At 41.4% G+C, this 21,557-nt stretch overlaps 1 protein-coding gene and 1 long non-coding RNA gene across 2 annotated transcripts; both read left to right on the top strand.

The window, feature by feature from the left end:
* The first annotated feature begins 810 nt into the window (after window positions 1-810).
* Window positions 811-16,251, top strand: LOC124264067 (transient receptor potential cation channel subfamily M member 5-like). The gene is made up of 13 exons (XM_046698786.1): window positions 811-931; window positions 2,115-2,165; window positions 3,385-3,435; window positions 3,559-3,600; window positions 4,017-4,058; window positions 11,224-11,256; window positions 12,321-12,374; window positions 12,996-13,076; window positions 13,744-13,815; window positions 14,586-14,678; window positions 14,823-14,978; window positions 15,444-15,544; window positions 15,981-16,251. Exons 1-13 carry the CDS (start codon window positions 821-823, stop codon window positions 16,249-16,251), a joined length of 1,158 nt encoding a protein of 385 aa, XP_046554742.1. The 5' UTR covers window positions 811-820.
* A 2,270-nt stretch (window positions 16,252-18,521) lies between these two features.
* LOC124264069 lies at window positions 18,522-21,278 on the top strand. Its single transcript, XR_006895036.1, has 3 exons — window positions 18,522-18,592; window positions 19,008-19,083; window positions 21,164-21,278. It is a non-coding gene; the product is annotated as an uncharacterized LOC124264069 (long non-coding RNA).
* Window positions 21,279-21,557: the final 279 nt, after the last annotated feature.

Here is a 21,557-nt window from a genome sequence, read left to right as displayed (position 1 = left end):
ATATTCGTTTATGACAACGCTAGACCTCACCGTTCTCTAGCAGTCATTGCCCATTTGCAGATCACGGCCATCGAAACATTCCCATGGTGCGCAATTAGACCCGAAATGAATCCCATCAAAAATCTATGGGGCTATCTTGAACGCAAATAGCCCTCCTGTTGCACATCTGCAGGAATTGACGCAGACACTCTATAAGGAATGGAAAACTATTTCGATACTGTGAATTAGACGCTTGATTGCCTGGGCGAGCGGTGGCTGCTCCAGTTACTGATGTGGTAGCGAGTGGTGGTTCAAACAATCACAACAATCATTATTTGAGAACTATGTGACAGATTGGTGGAGTAGTCATGGCGGCCATACGTTCTGGCATTGTTGATGTACACGTTTTTGTGTACTCCAGATTGCAAGTACATTGTTACTAATTTTCAATGTCAGTGCTCGTGCTCGATTAATGTTTATGTCTACATTAGATGAGTGGTTGGATCTTCTTGCGTCTTAACATCCACATGTGAACTTACACTAAAGTAATGTTCCAAGACTTGCAAAGCTTTTACCATATTCGTCTATGTTCATTGTTGTTAGGTTGTCAATTTCTGTGTCTCATTTTTTGGGGTGAAACAGCGCCCAAACCACATCGCTGCTGTCTGGTGAATACAAGACATTCACGGTTATGGTTAGAGATACGTATATTTCTCAAGGACATAGAGTGATGTCACTTAATGATGACACTTCGATGAAACTGATGCAAGATTTATGTTTGCGATGACTGTGTACTGAAATATAATCTAATTCTTATATAGATGCTGAAAACATTGTCAAAATGGTGTTCAGAGAAGCAATTCTACAAGAAAAATCTGAATGCGTTGAATTCCTTCTTGACTGTGGGGTTTCTGCAGTGGAAGATCTTGACATGTTGGAACTGTACCAAAAGGTGAGTTCATATCCCGCTCGATAACTAATTAACGCATGTGGGTAATGAATATATTATGTTAACGAGTTTCAGCCGTTCGGCAATGAATATGTTGTCATCCAAAACTGTCTTCCACAGGAGATATTGCTTATGTGAGATCAAACGATATCTCCTAGGACAGTAGATTTTGGACAATGCCCGTCATCCTAGGAGATATCATTTTGACAGTAGATTTTGTACAATGCCCTGACGTCATCAATTAAATGACTCACAATGCTATGACGTCAAAAACCCGATGACGTCACAATGATATGACATCGCTACAGAGAAAGTCTAATGGCAGTACCATGTTCAGATATGTACATTTTTCATTGAAAACTAATGAAGGGTTATTTTTGATGATAAATAGAATATCACCCTCGTGTCTTCTGATATCAAATATATCAAGTAAATATATCCTCGGCAAGCCTCCAATATTTGAAACTTTATCAACATGTGGTGATATATTTGATATCAAAAGATACTTGGGTGAGATATTCTATTTGTCTAGTTGTACCGTTGCTATTTTCGTTTGTAATGATTTCATATATTTACATTTTTGTCTTCCCAAGCGTAGAACTGACAAGTAACTTTCACCACACTTTCGTAAAATGTCCTTCACATTGACCAAGTAGCTAATTGACCATTTATTGCATTACGATTATTTTATGATCAGTGACATCCATCCATACTGACCATATTAAGGATGTTTTGAGACATTACCTTTTGACCCAAAAATATTAAACAAAAATAGCAAATTCAGATCTGGAAAATTACCAATGATCACAAGCCAATGATTTTAATGATCTGGAATCTGTATCCTGATCAACTGGTCATAAGCACAAACACACCCACTGTTGAACCAACCCCATATCCATAATCAGACGTTCAAATAAATGATACCAACCCATGCGATTGAAGAATATTGAATTATTTTACTAATCGAGTGACGTTTTCATAAATAGAGAAGTGTTCGAATTAGAAGCACATAATTAATACCAGTCCGTGACCTCGTTGTTTCGACATTACGAAACAATCTGTTACTAGAACATTCTAACCAGGGTGATGTAATTAGGTGTTTGTTTGTTATGGTTTTGACATACATTCAGCTTTGTTGTTAGTTACACCTGATCGACTGTGTCAACACATATCGATATAATTACAGACGAACAAAGGCCTGCAGAAGAATGTGTCAGAAATATTCCACAAGAGCAAGGTCGGTTGAAACCTAATATAATCTATGTTCATCGTGTTTACCCCAATGGTGTGTCCTAAAACATGATCATTTTCACAGGAAGGAATTGTTTTCGAAGGACAAATGAAACAGATATTATCTGGCATTTGTCATGCCTTAAAACCCCCGCTCCATTTATGAGTTGACTGAATGGAGGATCGTTTTATTACAGAATTGTTCGTGTGTCATCCGACCCAATCGTGTTTGCTTGACTGTTAGGCTATACGTATATAATAGACCGCTGTGAGATAGTGTAGATGGAAAGTTACTAATAGTGTATGAATGTGTTTTTGGTCAAAAAATGAAACGACCAGTCATTTGGTCAAATGGCTAAAAGTTTCAACCAGTCATTTGACCAAGTGACTAAATCGTTTCAGTTAAAAAATGAAACACAAAAAAGTGAAAACTTTATTTATCCAGTTTCAACATAGAGTTTGGCATTACTTATTTGGACAAGTGAGACTTGAATGACACAGGCTGTTGCACAGAAGATTGTTCTTAAAGCATTTGCATTTCTTGGTTCCACATCTCTTGCTACCAGCACATTTACACTTTACGAAACACTGGCCTCCTGATAAAGATTCGGCTCCAACAGCAGTACGAAGGGATACTGAATTTTCAGTGTTGACTTCTTATAAAGTTACGAGTTACTCTGGGCACAAATCGAACTGGTTCCTTGCATTGGAGGACACCAGCAGGGCGAGCGTCCGTTGTCACTCACAGTGGTGATCACGTCCAGAATGTTCCTCGCATCACCACGACCACGGTCCACTAATGGAATGGGAATGGCCACATTGTCTTCAACACACCCTTCTTTCAAGATAACGTTACTGCGCTTCCCCATCCTGTTTTCTGGGGGAGTTGTGTGCAAATGTCCTATTTTTGTTGATGGTCTCCATCTGATGTTCAATGTCATGTCCAAGATGTCCAGTCGTGTGAGATAACGCTATTTGCTGATCAAAATTGCGTCTCAGACTACCATATTTGACTACCATATTTTTAAATATTCTTTGCGGGCAATTTTATCAAACCAAAATATCATCGAAATATGATTCGTTGTGGTTCCTGGTTGAGAACAATTATAGTTGGGATAGCCATTTTGCGAAAGACTTTTTCAAACTCCTATCAAACGGCGATCTTTGATTCTTAAGCTTAATTCCTTAAACCGCTTTTTTAACAAAGCTTTTTTTCATTTATGCAGAAAGAATATGACCTGAAACGAATAATGGATTTCATCTCAGAAGACAAAGAGGTAAACGGATGTTTATATCTATTGTTATTTACACACAATAGATCATAATTAAAGTCTTTCAAATCGCACATTATTACATATTTCCAGATTTACTACTCAGTATAATGATTTCGTATGTTGCAGGATACTCCAAACAGGTGCACATTCGTGAAAGAGTTGTGCAAGGTAAGGCTGATCGTAACAGTGAGGTCCCATATCTCGAGCATGAAAGGGAAATGGACAATAGTGATTTAATGATAAAGTAAGAACGAATGACAATGGTCAATGTAAACTCTTCCTTAATGGGGCGGTGGGGTAGCCTAGTGGTTAAAGCGTTGCCTCGTCACGCCGAAGACCCAGGTTCGAATCCCCACATGGGTACAATGTGTGAAGCCCATTTCTGGTGTTCCCCCCGCCGTGATGGAGCTGGAATACTGCTAAAAGCGGCGTAAAACCAAACTCAGTCAGTCAGTCAGTCTTCCTTAATAATACTTATGTTGGTGTCATTGTAAGACAGGAACTAGATTCTGTTTGAAAAAAGTACCATATGTATTTATCTATGTACGAAATATATATACAAAGTACATTTTTCAATTTTACAGAAAGCGCATAACCGAAAGAAAACAAAGACGGACCTATTCAAGGTAATCTTGTTCAAAATCTAGATGGTAAATAACTATTTTGTTTCAGTTGTATATATTAGTAAATCTAGGAGCAACATTAATCCTGTGCAAACATGTCCTTCTTGTTTATTTTGCTGACAAGCATACATCACTTTTATGCCTCTTCAATATTGTAAAACAATGCTGTAATTGAATTACAGTTGTCAGGAATGCATTACCTAATCATGTAAACAGTGGTGTGGAAGTAAATAAATTTTGATGCATTTGGATCCGGCATGCCACCTCTCAACACACATTCCACTAAGACCAGCGAAGGGTTGAAGTTTGTATTTTAATCATGTACACTCAGCCTAGGCTAAATATCATCATCACTGTTTTTATTGCAAAAATAATGTCTACATATTAAAGTGCATATGTAATTGTACCGCCACTTCACTAGTTTAGTCAGTTTAACTCCTTTCAAGAAATATGAATTGATCTGTTCACTAAGTACATCTTAAAGACTCGACAAGTCTAATCTGCATGGAAAGATCAGTTGGAATTTCAAATTGATAACTGTGAATTTTTCAAAACAGTAATCAATCATTCGGTCAACTCATTAAAGGAGCAGGGGTTTAAAAGCATGGCAAATGCCAGACAACATCTGTTTCAATTGTCCTTCGACTAAGTGTCGTGATGGTGAACTGACTCAATTAAAATGACAGCACGGAAATTACAAAGGGCAGGACACAGGAGAGAGGAAGTACTGTTACGGTTTAGAAATTACCGTGACACAAAAAGTCTTGTGAGTCCCCTTTAAACCAGGAAAACAGAACACAGACAAGTCTATATTGTTCAGTTATATATTGAATACAAACAAGGTTACAATAAATGACAGTACATATACCTAATACAATACAATTGGACCTCAAATCTAAAATATTGGGTCACAAATCTCAAATATGAACTCACCAAAATCTTGATATTTCTGGTAAACAGATATACGGATTGAAGATTGTTGACATCTTTTAAAAGATCAGTGTAGACGAGGCCTCGGTACTGAAACGTCGATAGCAGACATGAGCGTAAAGCCAAAGTAGTAGTCCCCTATACATCTCAACTCCCATCCCTTATATATCTATTATACAGCAGTAGCCATGCCTCACTACGACTCTTTAGATCACACTTCGCCAATGGAGAAGGTTCCACCTCCACGATAAACAGCCAGGACACGTGCAATCAAGTCCAAACACTTTACTGTCGAAGCCAAGGCGACACACAGACAACCTGAAGAACCGAACATAAAACTGGGAAAACGAGTTTATGTTTAAGGGCGATAACTCTAAGAGTCATTGCGTTAACCTCGCTAATGACTAACTGCCAACTGGCGTAACTTCTCCTTCTTTCGTCTTATAAAAAAATTATGGAAGGGATCCACACATGTATCCATGTGAAAGGGGAATACCAAATACAACGGGCCTATGCAGTAGAATATGATCACTAAAGTTAATAACAGTAAACAAATGGTAAATCGTCTTTTAGACTCTTTGGAACAAATATGTCCTGTAGTGGTGGATTATAACGCTGACAAACTGAAAGGGAAATGAGAGACCCTCACTGAGTAGACTGCCCTCCAGTCTCGGGGACGCAACTTTGGAGACATAGAAGGTTCTGATTGATCGATTGATTCTGTTGAAGTATCTTTTGGATAGTCAGTGTTGCCAGTAGTGCGATACGGGTGTGAATTCACATCAGCATAATAGGGGTCAGCTCTCTCTGCAGGTGTAGGGGGCTCCATGATGACATCTGGTATAGGAGGAGGTTGAGGAGGAGGAGGTAGAGACTCTGGGAATCTGTCATGTTCATCTCCCACTGGCAGATATTGGAGATCAGCCGACAAAGTGGATGCTTGTTGCAGTGAAGGTTTTATAACAGAGTAACACTCCGACTTTTTCACTCTATAGGGAGGGTTTCGAAGTTGTGATCCTGTGAATTTATGAACGTTGCACCAGTCATTGTCAACCGCTGTGACAATGTAACGATCACGGGCACGGGACTTGGAGCCATCGCTGTGAATGTAGACTATGCTTCCCACATCAATGTCAGGTGTCAGACCCTGCTTGAGGGTGGGAGTCTTAGACTTCTCACTTGGTAAATGATTGGACACACGTTGGCCATGTTGACTAAGAATTAGATCCATGTCATGTATAGGTAACTGAGAGTTTGTGTGCTGGTCACGTTGTGTCCACATTTCCCTGGCGGAGAAACCTCTGGTTCTGATCCGCGAGTTCAGACGTGCAGTGGCAAGAGACAGGTTGAGGGGCGAGACGTAACTGCACTGAGGGTCTTGACGCAGTAACTCAGTTATGAGTTCTTGAACAGCTCTTTCTGCAACTGGGTTCTTATTCTTGTTCTTGACCCGACCGATTTCAATAACTACAACATTTTGTTTCATAAACCTGTCATTAACAAGGGCTACAAAACCAGGAGCTGGATCAGTTCGAATGACAGCAGGCGGTCCATCCATTGGGTGAACTTCACTGCACAAAGCAATAATTGAGCTGCGGAGTGTGTCGTGACGCTCGTCATCGAGTAGACAGGACAGTGTAAGAGATGTGACACATTCCCGGACTACAAGTATGAATTGCCGGTTGCGGCGAACAACGTCCGCTGCGAAACTGATTCCAATAGTATCAGGCGGGTCTCCAGTGGACTGTTGGATCACTGTATGTGGTAAACTGCGAAGTGATTGACATCTATGGCAACTGGCAGTGGTGTCTTCAATAGTCTTGTCAAGATCCAAGGCATAGAAGTAGCGCTGTATGACCTGTTTCATCTGGTGATTGGTTGGGTGATTGAGTTGAATGTGTAGGGCAGTCAGTAATCCGCTGACAATTTCGCGTGGTTCAATGATCCGTTCTCTGTTAGACATGAAAGGCTCCTCCTTGACAACAACAAGTAAGCCGTCCCGCGCAATGGAAGCGACCTGTAGGTAACGTTTAACGACCCTGATGTTAGTCAACTTCTTGGACGGACGTGTACCTTGAGTGAGATGGGCATGTGTGCGTCGAAGATCACTGCACTCTGACTGGATGGATTTCCAGGCAGCTCTGCTTGTGAATGGTAATCTTGACTCTCCAGTGATAAAGTCCTGAATGGAAGTGGTACAGACAACCGAATCTTCCGTATGAGCCACGAAAGAGCAAATTTGACAAGTAGGTTCATGGCAATCTGGTGCATTTCTGCACCAGATTTCAGAACCCATCGGTGACAACCCATAACTGGTCACCAGTACGTGGAAGAGTGAGTACACGACAATTTGAGAGAGCCCTCTGAGAATCCCTGAACAGTTGGATGAGATCTTCAGTCCAATGTATTCGATCAGTTGACTGCTTTCCGGCAATAGCATCATCAAGGGGTGCAAGGATAGATGAACAGTTGGGAATAACTCGTGCCAGCACTTTGTATGTCCCTACATAGGACCAGAGTCCATTCACTTTCTCAGGAGGAGCACAAGCAGACAATGTAGAGATCCGGTGAGGGCTTGCAGAGATCATACCGTTTCTCCAGATCCAACCGAGGATGGTTGTGGATGTAGTTGCAATAATGGTTTTCGATGCAGGGAGATTGAGACTGTTCTTGTGAAGAGTCTCCAGTAGACGTTTCCAATTGTTGTATAGATCATCAAGTGAATTACCACCACAATACAGGTCATCAGCAAGTTTTACTACCACCCCTTCTTCAAGTAGGTCGCCAAGTACATGGCACATCAACTCCTCCAACGCATCCAGGCATGCCCATTGCAGATCTTGCATACATTCGTACACCTCTGAAAGGGGGTTGCTACACCACAGAACTTCATGGAGTCACGAGCTAAAGGTATGAGGTAGAAGGCGTTGGTGAGATCCGTGGAAATGAGGAATCGCCACTGAGCAATCTGTCGTAGAGTGGAATCAACATCCGGGAGAAGTGATGGTTGGGGCTTTGAATATCGTCCGACATCTGCGAAAGCTGTAACTAAGCGAAAGCCGCCCTGAGGTTTCTTCACAAGAAAGGATGGGTTAAGGTACTCAGCAGTTACCCCAACAACTTCGGGTCGAACAAACACAAACACCAGAAGCTCCATTATAACCTTTGAAGTTGGGATCAAAGACATCGTCATACTCATCAAGTAAGGTTCTGAACTTCTGCAACGTATCTGGGGGTAGGGCATGATCCGGATCCAACTTAACAGCTTGAGAGAAACCACTTTGCTGCTTCTTCTGGAGCGATACATTTTGGCTAGTGATGACAGAGTCTGCGGGTGGAACTTTGTCGGGGGCATCTACGACATGTCTCACCTGGCAGAAGTGTGCATGTTTCAATGACAAAGGCTCATCCGTCAGGTTCGGGATGCGTATCCGTCCGCAGACACTGGGAACGATGTCAACCTCTAGCCAGTTTTGTTTCCCGATTGGAAAGTTCTCAACCCTAGGTTCCAGGGCGAGATGGTCATCATGTGTAGTGAACTCCGGAAAAACTTCCAGCTCGACGTAGTCTCCTGGCCAAATAGTGGTGGGACTGTGCGCAGCTCTGAGGACTTGAGCGCGTCTAACGGTGTGTTGATCAAGCTTTGACTCCTTCCCTGAATGGCTGTAATCAACGATGACACGTTCACCTCGAAAGATTTGTCGCCTAGCGGGTCTGGCATAAACATCATTCAATTCCACAAAGGGAATGCCTGCTAAAATGTCGACATCCAAATCCTCAACAACAAGACCCTGAAATGTGAATTCATCCTGGCCTCGAACGAAGACAGCACTAACTTCCCCCCACAACTCTGAGGGGCGAAACACCATCTGCTTGCCTGGCTGACTGGGTGCTAATCTTGACGTCAAGATCCAAGTTCTTTGCCACAGATAACTTCACCATGTTCCCGGTGGCACCACTGTCCAAGGTAATGCGTGCCAAGTGATGTTGGTAAAAGGTACTGAGGCAGGGGTACTGAGATACTTGGACTCTCATCACACCGACTGGTTCCTCATACTCTTTAACGTCGTAGTCATCATCAGGGGTTTGGTCATGACTATCGTGGGAATCATCCTCAAGGGCAAGTACGATCTGTCGAGCCTTAGCTAGATAACGTTTATCACTAGCCGGAAGGTAACTGCACTCACTCAGAAAATGGCGATCAGGTCTGTCAGCCAACTTGCACAAAAGACAAGACTTGTCAGTTTTCTTGTGAGGGAAACGGCTTGAGCGAGAGTGTTGTCGTTTGTCCTGAGTAGGGAATGACGTTGCAGTTCTCATAACTTTCATGTCCTGATTAGTCATAATTTCATCCTGCAGGGAGGACATAGCTTGAGAGATTTCAGGCTTTATGGATGCAAGGGTACGAGAACGTAGTTCAGTGCCATAGCGTTGCTTAACCAATTTGGGTAAGTCCTTATGTATGAGGCTAAGCCACGTGAGCACAATAAAGTTCTCAAGAGATGGGGATAATTCTTCATCCTCAATGATTTCTTCCCCATGGTGTGTGATATTACCCCCAGTCTTCATCAAGTTATCTTCAACAAAGGCAACCAGACGCTGGTAAAGGTCTTCAGGACGCTCATCTGGCAACAAAGAAATGTTGACAAAGTCCAGAAAATGTGATCCAGTTGACTGAAACCCGTAATGTAAACGTATTCCCTGCCAAATGTTGCTGAGAGAGGTTGGCTTCTTGACAATGGTGCTTCTAGCAATAACAGGGCAATAATTGGCGATCTGGCCAAGCATAAGTTCAAGCATTGTCGCTTTCGGTTCAGAAGTACGACGAATGGCTATATCAACATCATCTCCATCGTTTACAAAACCACGTCGAGGGTTATCACGAGTTTTCTTCGTCCAGGTCACACCATTCACCAAAAAGTGTGCAAAATTCTGGTCTAGTGACAGAGTGTAATGGAGATTTTGTTTCCAGTTCTCAAAGGAATTAACTGTCTCAGATTTTGTAAGACACCGTTGCTTCGGGGCTCTATGTGTATGCGCCATTTTGAACAGTTACAACGATCACACGTGCTATCAAACCAATATGCTGACTGACTGACCGTTTACGTTTTTGGTAGTTACCGGGAAGCGTAGGTCATGTAGTTAATCCATATCGCTGCCACCACGCCAATGGAGAAGGTTCCACCTCCACGATAAACAGCCAGGACACGTGCAATCAAGTCCAAACACTTTATTGTTGAAGCCAAGGCGACACACAGACAACCTGAAGAACCGAACATAAAACTGGGAAAACGAGTTTATGTTTAAGGGCGATAACTCTAAGAGTCATTGCGTTAACCTCGCTAATGACTAACAGCCAACTGGCGCTTATAGAAATCACTGGAATGAATCCAACAGTCTTCCGCCGGAAGCAACATCAACAGCAAAGAGGAGGTAATTCTAACTCCTCATCTTACTCTCTTAACAGGTGAAATTACATAGCCAGGTTCAAGATGTGAGTTCAAATCTATACTCAGCGCTTTAAACTTTTGTGACCCATAATAACTGAAGATTAATTACTAAATCACATCATCATTGCAGCAAAAAGACACATTTACGTATGCACTATTAAAAATACGCATCCAAACATAACTCTATTTATAAAAACTTTGAAAGAAATATTCTTTGTGGAAACCATATATGCAAAAGAAATAATAAAATAGAAGATTTCAATCATCAATGGGGTCTTCTCTTCCCAGTACTTTGATGAATTTAAAATGTATCCAATTTTCCTGAGGTCATATTTCTCTTTTATTGACTTATATATGTGTATTAACATGCTATTGACATAGTACCTGTACGTCAAACATCTGTCTGTACATCACTGTTCTACATATGACATTGTAATCCTGGGAACAAAAAAAAACCCACCCCACCCCCCAAAACAAAACAAAAACAAAACAAAACAAAAAACACACAAAAAAGAACACTCAAAAAAACTAGGTAATGTTTTTATATCAACTGACATAAAACTTTCTTATGTAGGTGCTATACACATACAGTACACTGACACTATTAGCTGCTTCGTGATCAGATGCACAGTTGAAGGGCAGTTTGCAATGTGTCATGAAACTCGTTCTATCGTCATTATCATAATGGTTTTCAGTCTTTTAGCTAACTCTGCATTTTGAGGTATATACGTAATAAAATCAATATGTATTGGAATCATTTCAAAGTTATTGTTTTTCTTATTTTGTAGGAGGAACACGAAACCATTGCCTATTCAGAACAGGTATGCATGCATGTGTGTGTGTGTGTGTGTGCGTGTGTGTGTGTGTGTGTGTGTGTGCGTGCGTGTTTGTGTGTGTGTGCATGCTAAGTCTACATCTTGTGTTTCTGAACTCTTCTGTGATATATTTTTTTCATGAGCATTGCGTCAAATTACATTGAACTAACTCCGAACCACACCAATAAGCAATTCATGACGAATTAACATTATAAAGGACGCCACTGTGATTATATGGAGGTCTATGACGCTCCACCTGATTATATGTAGATTTCATCATATGAAGACATTGCCATCCCATGTAAATTTCCAGAAATCACAAACAGCCAGATACCAGGTGAGGGTAACTTGCCCCGCATGTGTCACTTATGGGGCATATAAAAAACGGAATTTCAATGGTCACCTTAAAAGCACGAAACATATGGTACAAGTAATGAAACAGACTTGTACATGACGTCATATTTTGGGTTCTAATGGGTCAGATTTGTTTACCGCAGATAGTATGGCATCTCTATTCTCAAAAGTTCTGGGAATTTTGCGAAAATTGACAATTATGCAGCAAGGACATTTTGACAGTCTCTTCTCTTTCTGTCCATATCATACTTCTTTGAAGATTTCAAAGGTTACAATATTCAAGGCCAAATTTAATCTCTCCAAAAACCTTAATGCGGAGTACATGCAGAGGACATTTCAAAATTTGTCGATCCAGTGACAGAAATGAAGTCCGATGAAATTCCTTATTGATGCTTGTGCCACATGCCCCTGTGAGCAACTGACTGGCTTTTACGTGTGTTCGGCAGGGGTGCGGCAGTGGAGCAAAAGTGATTTAACAACATGCTTATGATAAGAGTCGGAATTCTACGATCGAAGTTGTTTGTCGCCTTTAATCAAATACTCTCTTCCTTAACTGCATACACTATTTTGAAGGTTTGCCACCTCGCTGCACGTAATTGCAGCTGCGCATAATCTCATGTGACATTACATGTTTAATGGTTGTACCTTATATATTGAATATTGTTTATGCTTTTAAGTGATTAAGCAGTGCTAAAATACAGCAAATTATTTCACAGCAACAGAAGAGAGACTACAGGAAGGAGCTCATTTCACAACTGGAACAGGTCCAGGTAGTGTTTATGTTTATATAATGTGACCTCGGTTTACGATGTGCAATGCAAATATATATGTGTTTTTCCCCCATATTAAAGAAGATATACAGTGAAGCGCAAATATGAGAATATAAAGCATATTAAAATAAGTATTTTCAAGAAAAAATAAATCTTAAAGGCGATATTAGTAACAAAAACACTTAATAAACCTACTTGTATTCCGGAAACTATCGAGAGTTAAACAGCAATATTGTTAACGCATGGACAATAGTGGAGACTTACAGGATGACAATGTGTCTGTGGTGTGCTTGGTACATTACTTGTGTTCTTCAGGGCATCACCAGACAACCCCAGCACTGAAAACGCTGATTTGTTGCTCAGTGACCTTACATGCATATCGATATCAGTCAAAATAACCTTGACAGCAACGTGGAAACATTCAGTTGATAGCTATTCATAAACACATGCCTCTAATAGAGACGGTATCATACAATCTGGAGATAGAATAATCATGTCGTTGTGTTAAGTATATGTTCCAGTAAGGTAATAACGCATTGCTTGATTGAAAACTATTTACCATCAAATATTTGTGAAACCAAACATGTTTCAAAATGAACATTTTAATAACTTTCCTTTCAGCTAGAGGTTGACCTTTCAGAGATACATCGAAACATTCACAAAAAATACGCAGATTTCAAAGGGAAGACAGAATCAGATCATGTGAGCTTCAAAGAATAAGTTGCTTTTTCACCTTTTACCTACTATACAGCGAAATCTGTGTCGGAGGATAATGAGATTTGGCGTTGCCGTTTTACATATATTGTATACAAATCCTAGGGTGATTGCAAACAAAGATCATAGGTTGAGCTGACCTTTGTATTCAAGGACGAGTGTTTCAAACCAGTATGGTGAACATTGCTTTTGAGTTGCCAAGCATGCATGAACGGGCATGCATGAACGGGTTGACGCACAAATACCTGAACTATATGATTTCATTGTGAGAGGTCCACCATATGGAATATATATGTCACACATAATTTAACGAATTGTTCTTGGAATTGGAGGGAGCGGTGGGGTAGCCTAATGGTTAATGTGTTCGCTCGTCACACCGAAGACCCGGGTTCGATTCCCCACATGGGTACAATGTGTGGAGCCCACTTACTTCTGGTGTCCCCCGCCGTAATAATGATGGAATGTTGCTAAAAACGGTGTAAATCTTAACTCTCTCACACACTCTTGGAATTTGAATAAGTGATCGATGTCTTTTATCCAGTATTTGGTATCATGTAAACAGTCTAATTACCCTCTTCTGTGTATGACGCTAACCAACTGAACTATACTTCAATAAGTTATACTTTCTATCAACCAATTTCCTCTTTGTTACAAGGGCTCAAGGGCATCCATGAGTGTAGATGCAGAGAAAGAGAGTGATGCGGGCTTAGAAAGAGATATGCGAAACGTGAGAATTCAAACATGTGTTTTTTGAGCTGTGTTATGAAGGAACCCACTTCCCTTTTACTGGTGGTTTTTACCGGGGAATATTTTACACCAAGAATTGGGAAAATAATGTGACCCAAAATGTCATACGTGAATAATTACCAAAGGTTCGTCGACAACGGTGCAGATAACAGATTATTTATATCCCATGGACACCGGTTCATCAGGACCGAAATATCTGGTTGTTCTGATCCAACGGAACGTTTTTACCAGTGAATGTTGCCATAAATACTCCCCTTCACTTCTCACCCCGCACCCTGCACCCCGCACCCCGCACCCCACACCAGTGAAAGATTACATGTTTGGTGGAATATTTCCTGTGCATATAATCCTGTAGAGAAATACAAATATTTGAATTAGATTTCATGTAGGAACTTATCAAAGGGGGTGTTGTACCATATTCCATTTAGCAGTTAGCCAAAAGGGGCGTGGAACCTGTTATGTGTTATACACTGTGTAACAATGTTACAACTGCAATACATTGTATATGTGTTGATATATTGTTAGTGAGGGCAGTGTTGAGCTACAGTTAGTCGGAGGTCTGGATGGCACTACAGGTCATTGCAACCTTGTGGGCCTTTCCACTGTATTCCGACCAATTGTCTGGAGCAGGTACTACACAGATACAGTGAAGCATTGTTACACAATGAATATCACTGCCACATTATAAAGTGCTGACCTATATTTTCTTTATCTCCCATATAAATCGTATATTATTTTCTTAACGTTTAGGCGGGCATACGCTCATTCACGGATAGAATCCTCGAGCAGTTTGTACCACGTGTCTTCGTCAGCAAAGACCAGAACACCAACAGCACACAAAAGGTATTCAACTCAACCGTATAAGCATGATTCGACATACCAGTCAGTAAGGCAACAGATCGAAAGTGAAGTATCACTAAGATTAATAGTGTAGAATGATATGTATCAACATGATAATTATGCTACTAGTTAATTTTCACGCTTCAGCAAGGCACATCGGAAGTTGGGACTCATCATTACACAGGAGAAACAGTCGACACGGAAGAGAGAACTATGGGAGGTGAAATATTTACACAGCTGTTCTTGTGGGCGGTTTTAACTAACAGGAACATCGTGGCTCGACATTTTTGGACTCGAGGACAGGTCAGCATTGTAAATTCACGCAACTATGTGCCCACATTTAATCGGTGGGGTTCCTAATGGTTTAATCACACCGAAGACGCGCGTTCGAACTTTCATATGGATACAATGTCTACAGCTCATATCTACTGTCCGTTGCAAGTTCATGTTGTATGAATATTGATACAGGGGAAGAGACAGATTTGCAAATACTTAAATTATATAAACTAACGTGAAATAACTCGAAACGAGAAAATATCGCTGTTATATATATCAAATATATATATATATGTGTGTGTGTGTGTATACATGTTTATATATATGTACATGTATATATATTATGGTCACAAACATTCGTGTGTAGAAAGAGACACAAAATTATCCATGAAATTTTATTTCGAACGAATATCTTCTTCGTATGTCCATTGCATGTGTCACGTAAATATTTGAAATGAGTAATAGATCGTCATGTTTTTATCTCGTATCAAGGACCTTGTTGTGTCTGCCCTGATAGCCGGTACCATTATGGAGAGCATTGCAGACAAAACGTATAATAGCAGGAAGAAAGCGATACGAAAGGAAAATGCAAGGTTAGTAATTTACATGATGCTCTTGCATCATCAAGTAGTTTCATGTTTCATGTGTGTACTCGTCATGGTATGGCTGAAATTGCCGATGTGACGATAACATTTAACTCACTCACTCATGTGTGTACTGTAGTTTCATGTGTGTGGTGTAGTTTCATGTTTGTGGTGTAGTTTCATGTGTGTAGGGTAGTTTGATGTTTGTGGTGTACTTCCATGTGTTTAGTGTATGCAAACACAGAATCATTATTGGGGCCAGTCATAACTTTAACTGTCACCGCACTGACAGGCGACTATTTTGTAAACTAGAAGCAACATTTAGCACGTACGGTCTGTAATGTAATGCATGTGGAGCATATCAGTGCGTCATAACTTTACACGTCTAAGTAACTGTTTATTATGAAACTGTGTGAAAGTGAATGTGTGTGTCTCTATTTTATAGCTTCTACCGATCACTGACAGTCGGGACAATGGATGCGTGTTATTGGGACCACAAGAAGACGACGGTGAAGCTTATCGATAAACGAATCAAAGACAACTCTTGGGGTGTTGATTTTCTAGCCCTGGCCTTCGAAAGTAAAAACTCGAGTATATTCAACAGTGAAGGCATGGTGTTCTACACCTTATCAAAATGGTATGGCGACATCCCCAAATCTACATCTATGCTGAAGGTGGGTTTAACTTATAGTGCCGATAATCGGGAGCTTCTTTGAGTAGCATTTAGACGTTGAACAACTGGGATAGTTCTATTTGATTGGCATTTTCGTTGATGAATAATAACAATGGCATGATACTTTATGGTGAGGTGAGGTGAGGTGAAATTGGGTTTAACGTCGTGCTTGAGAATATTTCGCTCATATGACGACGTGCATGCGTGTGTATGTGTATGTGCGGCTGCTTGTACTAGCCCAGATTTTAGCTGGGTTTATAGTGCTAGCCCACTGAGATACCATGCCGCAGTGAAGCATGAATACCCCACTCAGACACATTATGCTGACTCCGAGCCGACCAGTCCTTGTTGTACCCATTAATGCCGAGCGCCAGGCAGGGACCAACAAGTACCATATTTTAACGTCTTTTGGTATGACGCTGTCTGGAATCATACCCGCGACCTTCCGCTCTCCGGGCGGACGCTCTAACCACTACACCACGGAGGCGGTCCTTTATGGATGACAACTTCTATATTTTGTTATGGTACGACTTTTCGGTACAGATTCCCATACCGTTGTCTTGAAAATTAAAGTATCTAACCTTTCTGGGACAGTTCTGTGGATATAAAACGTGTTTATTACAATATGCTCGACAATATAGACGTCGCCAATAACTCCCATATGCTTGTAAAGAAATGTCGACGACACCTCTGTTATCCTCAGCCCTAATGACCCTACACCGTCCTCCATCAACATGGTCGTCCATCGTTTAACTGCACTACCTCTTTAATCCCTCCCTTGTTTATTCTGCTTTCACTTATACATATAACTTTACCCATGAATGTAATTGTTCTACCCACTGTACTCACCTGCTTGATAACGTCATTATTATAGTATGACCAGAATTTTAGGAATATGTTTAATTGGATTTCTAGATAAACAACCTTGACCAGCTATCAAGTGCTTGGTTTCATTCATGAGACAACTCCGTTAATCCTTTTTCATTAGTTTGTGAAGAGTTATCACCCTTTGTTTACTTGCTAGCAGACGACATTTTCAGTGATCCTCAGTATTGATGATTTAGAGAAGAGGAAGTTGATTTTAGAGTATTATAACGAGGACATCAGATCAGCTAAAGTGATTTCAAGTAGAACAGGCATCCCTTTGTCCACTGTTTATCGTGTTTTGAAAAATATTGCAAATGGATATGGCATTGAGCACCAGGGAGGCGCAGGTAGGCCCAGAAAATTGACTGTCGGTGACAGGAGGCGGCTTGGTATTCTTGTTTCTAAAAACAGACGAGGGAGTTTAGAAAACTTAAGGTTGGATATGATTGATAGAGGAACTGTGGCTGTCTGTAAGGAGACAATTAGAACTGAGCTTCATGCAATGTGTTGGCAGAAAAGTCGAGGAATTCCATCACCGATCATGAAACCTGAACAAAAGGAGCGAAGGTTGAACTGTGCTTACAGCATAGAAATTTTAACTGGGACAATGTGATTTTCTCAGATGAAAGTTCTGTGTGGCTGTTTCCTAATACACTGAAAGTCTGGACCAAACAAACAGCAGTTGTACTTGGGATTACACTTTCTCAGGGAAGAACTACATGGGATTACACTTTCTCAGGGAAGAACTACATGGGATTACACTTTCTCAGGGAAGAGCAGACTCTAGTACTTTTTTCATTTGGGTCCCATTCATTGAAACCACACTCTCAGAGTCAGGCATCTAATCGCCAGCACACAAAGTCAGCGCCTAACCCACCGCAGTGGTCGGACAAGTGGTAGTCACGACCATGCAGATCTGTGAAGGTCCGGGTTATAATTGATCTTCAATAACATGCTTGTCGTAAGAGGCGACTCACGGGATCGGGTGGTCAGGCTTCCAATTGCGCAGATCGATGCTCATGCTGTTGATCACTGAATTGTCTGGTCCAGATTCGATTGTTTACAGACCGACGCCATATAGCTGGAATATTGCTGAGTGCGGCGTAAAACTAAGCTTACTCACACACTCAAGATCATGCACTTGTGTATCCCCCTCACAAGTGTAAATTGACACGGATTCCATCGCCGAAGCTATATATACACATGCCTTTTAGAAAGTGGTCAATGTAATGATAACACTGATATGGGCAGTGCAGTACCCATGTTAGCACACCTTGGATCTCATAGTTTGGTTCGAAGTGTACTATACTTGTGATTTCGGTGTAAAGAAGGCTGCAGTGTTGCTGTCCCACCGAGCATTATTCATGTAATACATCAGCTGTCATCACATTGCAGCTGCTCTTGTGTACCCTGTGTCCAGCCTTCATCTGGTTGTTTCTGAAGGAGAAATCAGGATCAAATAGAAAATCTGACAGCCATAAAGGCCCACACGTAGCGCACGAGAAGAATACCTGCATGTACGTTTGTATGTTAATGTCAAAGCAACGTGGGTTAACATTCGTTTAATATTATATTGAGTACAGTATTGCAAGCAAGTAACCCAAACTGCTGGTATCTTTTTATTATCTATTGTTTCAAAGCTTTGGAACTGGCATTCTTCAGATTTGCAGACAATTAAATCTATTGCGATACAGCTAACCTTCAGATTAAATGAATACACAATGCCATGATGGTATCTCAGATTAAAGTAATGAAAAATCGTCGTGCTATTGGGAAGACCATTTAGTAGACAAACCTGTTTCAAACAGTATTAGATTAATGTGTAAGGAACAAGTGTCCATCTGTGTTGACTGTGCTAAGTTCTCGCTGATTGAACGAATCTCAACATGTCTTGTATCATCAATAATGTGAAATATCTCTTTTACTCTCAAGGAAGACAAGATGTGGTTGCTGGTCCCGACTTAGGGCATATTATTCAACCCCAGTGATCAAGTACACATCGTACCTCGTAAGTATATATATGTGTGTGTGTGTGTGTGTGTGTGTGTGTGTGTGTGTGTGTGTGTGTGTGTGTGTGTGTGTGTGTGTGTGTGTGTGTGTAAGAGAGAGAGAAAGAGAGAGAGAGTGTGTGTGTGTGTTAGGGAGAGGGAGAGTATGTGCGTGTGAGCGAGAGGAGAGAGAGGGGAAGGGTATGTGTGTGAAAAACAGGGGGAGGGTATGTATGTGTGAGAGAGGGGAGGGTATGTGTGTGAAAAAGAGGGAGGGCATGTGTGCGAGAGGGAGGAGGGTATGTGTGTGAAAGAGAGGGGAGGGTAATTGTGTGTGAAAGAGAAGGGGAGGATGTGTGAGAGAGAGGGGGGAGGGTATGTGTGTCTTTGTGAAAGACAGGGGGAAGGTATGTGTGTGAAAAGAGAAGGGGAGGGTATGTGTGAGAGGGAGAAGGTATGTGTGTGAAAAGAGAGGGGAAGGTATGTGCGTGAGAGAGAGGGGGAGGATATATTTGTGTGAAAGAGGGGAAATGTATGTGTGTGTGAGAGGGGGAATGTATGTGTGTTTGAGAGAAAGAGGGAGGTATATGTGTGAAACAGAGGGGAGGGTATGTGTGAGAGAAAGAGGGGAGGGTATGTGTAAGAGAAAGAGGGGAAGGTATGTGTTTGAAAGAGAGGGAAGGGTATGTGTGTGTGAGAGAGGGGAGGGTATGTGTGTGTAAGAGGGGAGGTATGTGTGAGAGGGGAGGGTGTGTGTGTGTGAAAGAAGGGGAGGGTTTGTGAGAGAGGGGGAGGGTATGTGTGAGAGAAAGAGGGAGAAGGTATGTGTTTGAAAGAGAGGGAAGGGTATGTGTGTGTAAGAGAGGGGGAGGTATGTGTGTGAGAGAGAGGGGAGGGTGTGTGTGAAAGAAGGGGGGAGGGTTTGTGAGAGTGAGGGGAAGGGTATGTGTGTGAAAGAGAGAGGGGAAGGTATGTGTGTGAAAGAGAGGGGGAGGGTATGTGTGTGAAAGAGAGGGGGTATGTGTATAAAAAAGAGGGTAAGGGTATGTGAGAGAGAGAGGAGGATATGTTTGTGTGAGAGAGGGGAGGGTATGTGTGTGTGTGAAAGAGAGGGGGTATGTGTGTGAAAGAGTGGGGAGGGTAATTGTGTGAAAGAGAAGGTGAGGGTATGTGAGAGAGGAGGGTATGTGTGTGAGAGAGAGGGGAGGGTATGTATGTGTGTGTGAAAGAGAGGGGGCGGTATGTGTGTGAAATAGGGGGAGGGCATGTGTGTGTGAGAGAGAGGGGAGGGTATGTGGGTATGAGAGAGAGGGGGAGGGTATGTGTGTGTGAGAGAGAGACAGGGCGAGTAAGTGTATGTGAGAGGGAAGGAGGGCGAGTATATTGTGTGAGAGAGAGAGTGTGTGTGTGTTTTGGCGTGTCCAAAATGACATGCAGTAATGCTAAAAGCAGTTGCTAGTGCATGACGCATCAGCATCTGTATGTGATGACTATCACGCAGTGGCGACACCATATCTTCTTCCCCTACACATGCAACGACAAGTCAATTGTTTAACTGAAATAAACATATGGTATATACAATATACTGCATCAAACATTATCTTTGTCGGCGAAATGTCAAACGCCCTCGTAAACACCTGGAATTGTCACATTTCACAGTATTTTATAATCACATTCTTATAATATAGCTAAATCGTCCAATTGGCTCTGCCTTCAGCAGAGATTTTAACCATTGTGGGATGGCTTTTGTCACTGGTGTCTATCTAACTTGATCAACAACCAACATCAGCTGTAACTAAGACTGGACATATTCTGCCGGTATCTAATAACATATTTGTGCCACATAACTCGTTATTTTAATGTATTTCATATGCAAAAGTTTTATATGCAATTTGTTTGATGCATATACACGTCCCAGACACAATATGGCCTGAATATAGAACTTGTTACCAAACTTACGAGTACAAGCCATATTGCATCATGTGTCGTTTCGAATAACTCCAATCTACGACGATGAACAATGGTCGTTAAACTGCAGTAGTAATGCATGAGTCATATCATCAAGCAATTCCACCAGCTTCTGTGTTGCTTGTTTTTCAGCTGGTCTACTGTATTTTCCTTGGCCTGTATGCCCATTTCATGCTGATTGTCCTCACGTTTGAATTCAAATGGAACTGGGAGGTCCCGCTGCTCGTGTGGATGCTAGCTTTTTTTGTAGAGGAAGCAATACAGGTATGCTTAAGCTTACCACATTGCCATTCTCAAACGCCTAAATATAAATGAGGTTAAAAAATCAGCAGTATATTATTATTCTTTTGTATTTGATAACTTGCGAAGATCTGAATTAGAGTTCCTCTTCAGCAACCCATGCTTGTCGTAAGAGGCGACTAATGGGATCGGGTGGTCGGACTACCAGACTGGTCGACACATGTCATCGTATCCTAATTGCGTAGAGAGATGCTCGTGATTTTGATCACTGGATCGCCTGGTTCAG

Source organism: Haliotis rubra, unplaced genomic scaffold (assembly GCF_003918875.1).
Source record: "Haliotis rubra isolate DU_JTF1 unplaced genomic scaffold, ASM391887v1 Scf907, whole genome shotgun sequence".
NCBI classification, from domain to species: domain Eukaryota; kingdom Metazoa; phylum Mollusca; class Gastropoda; order Lepetellida; family Haliotidae; genus Haliotis; species Haliotis rubra.
Note: the sequence above shows the minus strand (reverse complement) of the source record. Positions and strands in the feature narration are given on the sequence as shown.